The following is an 8,870-nucleotide window of genomic DNA, read 5'->3' as shown; positions in this document are numbered from 1 at the left end:
TTTTACCTTAAATTTTAAACGTACGAAATTCCCAATTGACATTTGTCGAAAATTGTATCATTTTTATTTTAAAACTTCATAAAACTATAAACGAATTATTAAAAATGGATATCAAAACCTTACTTTTTAAAGGATTATCAACGAATAAAGCTATAACAGAATGTAAACGTTTGTTTATTCAGAATATTTGGTATATGACTAATAAAATTAATCCTCTACCCTTTTTAAAAATTTCTAATTTATATTTCAGCTATTCCATACAATTTCAATTAAGTGGAAAGTATTTGAAAATAACAAGGATAAGGAAATTGCAATTAAAACGTCTATCGCTAAAACAAAGAATAAACAGAAGATTAAAACTGTATAAAAGCTATCGAAATAAAGTCAAATCATATTTGACTAGAAAGATTATAGAAGAATCGCTAAAAGAATTGACCGATACAAATAAACTTCGGAAAATTGTTTTACAACGCAGCAAAATTGAAAACATTGATATAGAAAATGCGTTAGATATCAAACGGATTTGTAAAGGTACTGAAACAGAAAGGCCAGCTTCAAAAATAAATATTGCTACACAAACTGCAAGTCGAAAGCAAGTCAAAATGGTTTGTTCTGCTACCGAAACCGAAAGAATTATCTCGAAATCATCGGGACAACAAACCTTGGCTTATAATAAAAGGAAATCTACTTCGGTGCCTAGGCATCCGCCACCTCCTATACGCTATTTCTTTTCAAAATCTGTTCAGACTGAAATACAAACAACAACATGTGGCATACAATGTAAATGTCGCACCTTAACCACTGCTACTCAGACGGATGACGTGGTTATGACATCCTCGAGCACTCAAGTTTATAATATTGGTGATGTTTTAGAAAAGTCCTTAGATTTCCCTACACCAATTTCAGCAGAGAAGTCGACGGAACCAGAATTAATCATTTACATGTTAAATGAAATTGGCGAACTTGTAATAAATCAAAATCACTTGATAGGCAATAATACAAAATTACTGAACCAATTAACGGAAATGTCAGTGCTTAATAAAAAGTTGAAGATGGACAACGTTTGGAGGTATAAATATTAGAAAATCATACAAAGGCATATGATTAATTTTATTATAACCTTAGCAATAGAACAAGAAGATTGTTGCAAAGCCATAAACGAATACGAAATCCTTGTCTGCCAAAACGAGTGCGGTACTGCAAATTTAAGGAAACGAAAAACAGAGATAAAAGGTAAAACCTAAAAACAACATCTCATTTTCATTTAAAACAATAACAAATTTTTAGTTCTAAATCCACACAAACGGAATCAATGCTTTTTACTCCCAAGAGGATTGATACACATACCCAGACATCATTGGAAGTATATCAAAGAAAATCTTGGTTTCATAGAAAAACAAATAAATTCCAATAACGATCGTTACAGTTTTTGTGACTCCTTTTATAATACAAGAATACGAAATCATCATGAAAGCCAATTAACTTACCTTGTAAGATGTCTTGAAATTTAATAATCTGTCTCTTGAAAATGTTGACTGAAGACTTGATATCTTGATTTTGAATTTTTTCATGTGTTGATTGAAGAAATGTTATAGAAATGAAAAATCTTGAATAATGTTAATTATGATGATTTGATGGCATCGTAATGAATGAACGAAAAACTTATGGTTAATTGAATTAAAACGTCCTTTGTTTTTGTTTCTTTTGTTTGTGGTTTTTCAATTTTTGTTATTATTTTTTTCTTTCATTCTCCTTTTATGAATTCATTATAATTTCCTTTTTATAATTTGGCTTGTTGTTGTAGTTGTTATTTGTATTGTATATTAAACTTAGTAAGTATCATTAAGTTTAGAATGATTTCATTCTCTGAATCATAATTTTGTTGAGTAAATTTTAAAAATTATATTTAACTACACGATTAACAAATAAAAATTGTCGACAGCAGACACGGCACATATACTACGTCGTAAACACGCTCACAAACATTCATCATTCTCAGACTCGCTCTCTTAGGCTTAATGCATTTGTAACGGTAATGTTTTGTATGGGGGACGACTTTATTTCCTCCATTGTGGATGGGAGTTTAAGAACAAATCATACTAGCGATTTACCACCCCCGCCGCCGCCACCTCCGCTGGATTTTGATTTGTTGCCACCTTTTTTGGATGAAGAGTTATAGGACTTGTCGGAACCGGAACTAATATTACCTGAAAATCAATAAAAGTCCATTAGTAAGAATATGTATACTTAATTTTTTATAAAAGTTAGGGATTTACCTTTATGACCTGAAGATGATTTCTTAGAATTATTATATGGATGTCTACTGCCACCCTTGTCACTATCATAGCCAGCCCTTCTTCTTGATTCCCGGGGACTTGGTGGAGGACTAAAGTCAGTTTCTGTGTCATAGGTAGACATTAGATCGCGTTCTGTGCCATAATTATAGCGGCTATCTGTGGGTGAGAGTGACCGATATGTTCGTGGTGGTGGTGAATATGTGTGATGTCGGTGCCACGAATTGTTACTTTCATAATCCATATAGTCGTCGTAGTCTATTAGACTTGAGCGTTGTGGTGGCGGCGGTGACATGATGCGTCCCAATGGTGCTGGACGCATCTCACCTGGTGGCACAAAAGGAGGTGGTGGTGGCATACCCATAAATGGTGGGGGTGGTCCCATAAATGGAGGCGGTAGGAATGGTGGTGGTGGCATTCTGCCTAACATGGGGGAGCCTGGAGACTCCATGTGTATGGGCGAGGGGGCATTTGCTAATTCATCACCCAAGCCTGCAGGACCAGCTGAAGGTTCTGAAGTAAACAAAAATAAAATACATTCAATAAATTGGAATAAGTGGTCCTGCAGAAATTAAATGGCAGTTTATCTCAACTTAGACTACTGAGTATCAACTTTTTTTGGATCAATGACAAGTTGTGTTTAAGTTCACAGTTGTGGACATCACGTAAGGAAGTGTCATGTACTTACTATTGGCTTCATTAACATTGCCACCAGCTAATGCTGTCAATTTTCGACGTAGAGCAGTGGCTTCTGCCCTGGCTTCTTCATAGCGTCTGTCTGATTGACGTGCTGCCAACCATGTCTCATGGGCACGATTCTCAAGAGTGCCTGTTTGGGCCTTGTGCGCTGCAACTTGTGCTTCAATCTCAGCACGCAAGGCATCATTTTGAGATCTACAACAAATTTCACAATGTAAAAAATAATGGCAAATTTCTAAATTTAAATAGAATTTACTTTAATGATTGTATTTCTTCTTGCATGGCAGTTAAACGTTCTACCGTTGTACTGGTTTCTCCCTGCTGCTGCAGCCACATGGTTTCCTTTAGGCTCAATTCCCTATAGTTGGAATACAAATAATTTAAATAGTTTGATACTACACCAAACCAGACCAGAAACATTTCATGAAATCCTTTTTGTTTCTATGGCTAAAAAAACAACGAGGAAATTTGTCATGAAATATTTAGGGTGCGGTTTTGGAGTTTGTACTATTCGTACGCTCATTACATGCTACATTTAACGTATGATTTTTTTACAATATACGCCATGATAAACATTTTCTGCATGATTATGAACACTCAAGTAAAAGGGAACTTTAAATTCTTACTTTTGCAATTGTGTTTCTTTTTCTTTGAAGTAATTGGACAATACTTCTAAACGAGTTTGAGCTTCCAGTTTGTCTTTTTCCGATTGATTGAAGTCTTGTTTCAGTTTTTCCACTTCAGCTGTTGCCACTTGCAATTGATTTTCACATACTTTTCTGGCATCCTTAGAAAGGGAAAAATATTTTTATAAATATTTCAAATAAACCGGAAAAAATCTAAACGTACCAACTCCAATTCCAAACGTTCCTTCAAGGAAGAATATTTCTTTTGAGCATCCAAAAGTTCAGCTCTAATATTGGCCACATCTATAACCTGAGTTATATTTACATTGGGATCCTTTTTCACATTCTTCAAGCATTCTTCCAAGGCCTACAATATAAATACAATAAAAGGTAATTTTATTACTTAATGTTTATACTTGAAATAGTGTAGAATGCTCCCACCTCCACTTTAGCCATACTGGTTTGCCATTTTGTGTGTTCAGCTTCAAGTTTTGCGCTTAAATCTACAATTTCGTTTTGTAGGCGTTTTATTTCGAAATTCTTTCCCTCTAAAGCAGCGGTAATATCCTTGTCAAAATCATTCTTAATCTCATCCAAGCGTGTCATTAGACTACCCTTTTCAGCCTCCAGTTCATCATTGTCCCTTTGAAGATTGGAAATTTGTGATTCATAGCGGGCATTTTGTTCGGCAATCAGCAGCTGTAATTCACTATTTTCACGGCTCTTTTCAGCTAAGCTGGCATTAATTTCCAAAATTGTATCTACAAAGGAAATTAAAAATTAGTCAATAAATCTTAGTGTCTATTGTTGCTTTCTTACTTTGTTGTTCATTTAATTGTTTTTGCAATTCCTCTACACTGCTAATAATGCTTTCATCTCCGGTCTGATTACTCAACAATTCCGAAACGATTTTATTCAATTCAATACCAGCATCGGCAGCTGCTTCCAATTCCTTCTGCAATGAGGTTATTTGTTCTTGCAGTCTGGCCTTTTCCACCAACTCCTCTTCCAACTCCTTTTTAATTGACAAAACCATATCATTGGAGCCAAAGGAGTTGTCTTCAATGCTGGAGAGTTTTTGCCTTGTGGACATTAAATTGTGCTTGAGTATGGCATTTTCTTTGTGTGAAGCCAATAGACTACTTTCCAATTGATTTAGTTTGGAGAGTAAGGCACCCTCACTGCTGCTATTACAGAAACAATAATAGCCGAATACGAAGAATAAAGTTGTTGCAGCAACAATGGCTAAGAATCCCAACAAATCGCTAATCTCCAAAACCTTTGAGGCCAAAGCTTGAACAAATGTTTCCAAAGTAAATTCTGTGGTTATTAAAGACACCAGAGAACACTTGCATTCTTCTCCCTCGGAATGCTTGGGAGTTTTAAGCGATGAATGGGGGCAATCATTTGGTCCCAATTTTTCACAGAAACTGTCACCTGTAGAAAGAAAAATATTAATACATAGGCAAATATTAGGACTATTTAATTTGGGAAATGCAGAAAAATCGTAATCACGAAATCGTAACAAATCTATTAGAATTTTTGTTAGAAAGAAATCTTGTATAAATTAATTTTTGGAGAAGATAAGAACTAGGTCAAAAACCTTTATAACCTACATAACGGAGATAAGACGCGGAATGACTAGTCATGATCATTCATTCTGTTTGTCAAACACGTCAAAGAGTGATAAACACAATTTCCGAAACATTCACTCTTAATCAATAAACCGCATTTTGAGAATTATCGGCACTTGTTGGACGCTTTCTTTAGTTCAGTTCAGTCCATATAAACCATACCGTAACTACAGTAAAATATTCTGTACTGCACTAGCCAGACTGAGCTCGAGACAACAAATTTTCTATGTATTATAGGAAATACAAGAACAACGAAAACTATTTTCATTTATTGTTGTAATATTAGGACGAAAGTCATTATTTATGAAAGTTTTTAATTGATTGAATTAATTGAGTTATACCGCGAACTTGGGTGCCACCGTGGTGCAATGGTATGCACACCCGCCTTGCACGCTAAAGGTCGTGGGTTCGATTCCCCGACCAGTCAACATCAAACATTTTTCAACGGTGGCAAAATATCCCTCAGTAATGTTGGCGACATTTTCTGAGTATTTCAGCCTTGTAAAACTTCTCTACAAATGGTGTCTTAGACACGCCGTTCGGATTCGGCGATAAACTGTAGGTCGCATATCATTGAGCTAATATGAATCGGGGTGCACTCATTGATATGAGAGAAGTCTCCCCTGTCCCGCCTGGGATGTTTGTGGAACAATTATTATAATAATACCGCGAACATGTCACAATAGACAGTTAAATAGGTGAAAATCTGCAATGAAAATCTAAAATAAAATGGAACTTACCTTCTTCATTCTTTGGCTGGTGTATTGAAGCTGGATGTCTTCCGCCCATTTCGGGATATAATATTCTATTAAGTTCATTGTCATCCATTTCAGTTGCTGAAGGATATTTGGGTTTCTTACTATTCGGTAAAATATTATTGACAGTATCCATAATTGTGGCAAATAATCCTTTATCTTTCTTCTCTCCATGATCTTCGTGTTGATGTGATGGTGTTAATGTAGGTAATGATTTTGGATCATCAAATGGTTGGGCAGGTTCTACAGGCTGAAGAGGTTCCACATAACCTTGTCCTTGAGGAACTTCATTATATGAATAAGAATTGTCAACAGCTTGCGGTTTAATTGTTGTTACTTCCGGTTCACTAACAAGGGGAGTATCGGTAATTGTTATCTCCGGTTGAACAGTTGTTGTTTCATCTTCATATCCTGTAGACTGCTGCTGTTGTTGCTGTCCATAATTATCATAAAATGGTGTTTCAGTAGGTAATGATGGTTCAGTTGTGGCTTGATGATAATCATATTGAGGTGGTAATGGTGTATTGGATGATTCGACAACATAGGGATTATATTGTGTGGGATTGACATAATCATTAGTATTTTGTTGTGTTTGATAGGAATCACTATAGACAGGGGGTACTTCGGTACTAAGCACGGGAGCTTCGGTTGGTTGTAAATCGGGTTGATAGGAATCACTATAGACTGGGGGTACTTCGGTACTAAGCACCGGAGCTTCGGTTGGCTGTAACTCGGGTTGTTGCTGATAGGGAAGGTTGTAAAGAGGAGGTATTTCTGTGTTGAGTGTAGGAGTGTCTGTTGGCTGTGGTTCTGCATGTGTGGATACTTGAGGAGATTCAAATTCACTTGGAATATTTTCCGTGGGAAGGGAGGTTATTGGATCTGGATAATTGGACGTTTCTGTTTGTACTGTGATATCCAGCATATTGAGAGTATTTTCTATGGGTAATTCCAATGGTAGTTGGTTTTGTACAACTGGCTCACTTACAGTTTGCTCATTGGAGTTTAGTCCGCTGTCATTGGTGTTGACTACATTTGATGAGGTTTCAGGAGTTGTGTTTTCAGGAAGACTTTGTTCATTCGATATGTTAGTTGCATTCAGAATTTCTTCTTCTTGTGTGTTGGCAGTGCCAAAGGCTTCTGTGGTTGTGGTGGTGGAAGTAGTCTCAGACGATTTATCTCCACTCAAATTTTCTGCATTATTTTCTGTTTCAATAGGAACTGGTGGTTGCTCGTGTTCTTGTGGTTTCACATCCTCTGGGGATTTCGTAATGGTATCTTCTGTTGTTACTTCTTGACTGGGGGTAGGTTCAGTTGGCTGCACATCGTTGACACTTGATTCCGTTGAAACTTGCACTGATTCAGTTACATTTTGAATTTCCTCAGTCGTTGAAGCAACACCCCCGTCCACCTCACTTGAAGAAATAGTTGTAGCCTCCGAAGAAGTATCAAAAACATTGCTGGGTAGCTCCTCAGTCTTTGTAGAAGTACTATCTGTTGAGGGGGTTTCAGTATTATTCTCAATAGTTTCTACTTTGGAGTTAAGTGGTACAGGTTCCACAGGTTGTTTTATTACAGATTCCTTACTATTAGTAAAATCTTCTTCGATTTCTTCTTCATCATCGTCATAATCACCAATTTCGCCATCATCTTCCTCATCGTCATCATCAGTCATAGGTAGCGTAAAACCACCCATTGTTTGGGAGCCCTGGTCATTATCATTTAACGTAGGAATTCTGGTTCCATCTACAATAACATGATCTTCTTGGACCGGTGTTGCGTTTGGTTGTGGTAATTCAGTATTCGAATCTACTGGACTGCTGTTTATAGGTTCCTCTTGAGACTTTACAACCGCACTATCTAAAGGAGCAGTAGGAGTTGAAGTTTCTACAGTAGCCTCTGGAACAGCTGGAACTGGAGCAGCAGGTGCTGGGTGTACTTCGCTTCCAGGTTTTACAACATCCACAATAAATTTAAGATCTTTTTCACTTATTAATATACGCTCCTCCCTTATGTACTCTTTGGGTGCATAGCCTTCACGGCCGTTTACTTCAATTCCCCACAAAGAAGGATTCGAGCCAGCACTTTTCGATTTAATACGAATTGGTGAATTGATCTTAAATGAGACCATACCCTCTTCCCCCGCGCGATAATTGATTTTCCCCTTGCCCGTAGATATGATTTCTAGAAAATAAAAGAAAAACAAAACCATGGTGATTAGCTCAGTTTCAGTTTTTGGTAACGACACTCTACGATAAGACCAAGGCCCCTTTCACTTACCTTTACATTTCTCATCGGCACACAGCCGTTTGTCTGAAAGAAGTCCATAGGCTGTGTCCCAAAAAACTAGGGTAAATACTAACGTCAGTGCTAATAAATTCGTTGTTGGTGCTTTGGTTATTTTCCACATTTTGCATTGCGTTTTTCGTTTCTCGTTTATCAACAATAATAACTGCTACAGACAATATAATTCACTTCTTTTTCCTTTTTTATTTGTCTTGTGTAAAATTATAATTTTTCGTTCGCCACATCACACATATAAAAATGAGTTTTTACTTGCAGAGTTGCTTTTTTTCGTATGTGCCAGATGGATCTATAGTTCGGAAATTAACGTGCCAAATGGATCTATAGATTGAAAAATAATATTATATTTCCTAAAAGCTCATCAGATAAGAGCTTTCTTGAAAACGTTACAGATCAAATGAATTCGAAATAATTGTAGCGTCTGGACATTTGAATAAATGAAATGCTTTACTGAGATCTCAATACAAAAAACAAATTTGAAAAACACACAAGAGTTTGGACGTGTTTTTTTGGCACACTTTCTTCTTTCGACATACAGAAACAGGCGGAAATGAGCAA

The 8,870-nt window shown here is 36.5% G+C and overlaps 2 protein-coding genes across 3 annotated transcripts; one reads left to right on the top strand and one right to left on the bottom strand.

Annotated features, from left to right (window-relative positions):
* The first annotated feature begins 474 nt into the window (after positions 1-474).
* Positions 475-1,645, top strand: LOC141391957 (uncharacterized). Its single transcript, XM_073964743.1, has 3 exons — positions 475-1,069; positions 1,126-1,233; positions 1,288-1,645. The coding sequence occupies exons 1-3, from the start codon at positions 603-605 to the stop codon at positions 1,412-1,414; spliced, it is 702 nt and encodes a 233-aa protein (XP_073820844.1). The 5' UTR covers positions 475-602; the 3' UTR covers positions 1,415-1,645.
* A 43-nt stretch (positions 1,646-1,688) lies between these two features.
* On the bottom strand, positions 1,689-8,596 carry Tango1 (transport and golgi organization 1). 2 transcript variants are annotated; one of them, XM_073964741.1, is made up of 11 exons: positions 8,289-8,596; positions 6,997-8,192; positions 5,994-6,441; positions 4,439-5,056; positions 4,061-4,380; positions 3,843-3,986; positions 3,620-3,780; positions 3,250-3,351; positions 2,983-3,188; positions 2,277-2,807; positions 1,689-2,207 (listed from the first exon to the last, which is right to left on the bottom strand). In XM_073964741.1, exons 1-11 carry the CDS (start codon positions 8,416-8,418, stop codon positions 2,095-2,097), a joined length of 3,969 nt encoding a protein of 1,322 aa, XP_073820842.1. In that variant the 5' UTR covers positions 8,419-8,596; the 3' UTR covers positions 1,689-2,094. The 2 variants fall into 2 exon arrangements, with proteins under 2 accessions (XP_073820842.1, XP_073820841.1); XM_073964740.1 differs by having other exon boundaries at positions 5,994-8,192.
* Between the last annotated feature and the right edge of the window lie 274 nt (positions 8,597-8,870).

This window comes from Musca autumnalis, unplaced genomic scaffold (assembly GCF_047663935.1).
Source record: "Musca autumnalis isolate F117 unplaced genomic scaffold, ASM4766393v1 scaffold_2, whole genome shotgun sequence".
NCBI lineage: Eukaryota > Metazoa > Arthropoda > Insecta > Diptera > Muscidae > Musca > Musca autumnalis.
The sequence above is the reverse complement of the archived record's forward strand: the minus strand, read 5'-3'. Positions and strand labels throughout refer to the sequence as shown.

Bases quoted from the DNA above. Each gene is read 5' to 3' on its own strand.
- LOC141391957 (XM_073964743.1), top strand. From the start codon at position 603: ATGGTTTGTTCTGCTACCGAAACCGAAAGAATTATCTCGAAATCATCG. The intron at 1,070-1,125 runs GTATAAATATTA...TTATAACCTTAG, and splicing joins AAGATGGACAACGTTTGGAG to CAATAGAACAAGAAGATTGT. The intron at 1,234-1,287 runs GTAAAACCTAAA...ACAAATTTTTAG, and splicing joins ACGAAAAACAGAGATAAAAG to TTCTAAATCCACACAAACGG.
- Tango1 (XM_073964740.1), bottom strand. From the start codon at position 8,418: ATGTGGAAAATAACCAAAGCACCAACAACGAATTTATTAGCACTGACG. The intron at 5,057-5,993 runs GTAAGTTCCATT...TTCTTTCTACAG, and splicing joins CCAGCCAAAGAATGAAGAAG to GTGACAGTTTCTGTGAAAAA. The intron at 3,352-3,619 runs GTAAGAATTTAA...TTCCAACTATAG, and splicing joins AAAGAAACACAATTGCAAAA to GGAATTGAGCCTAAAGGAAA.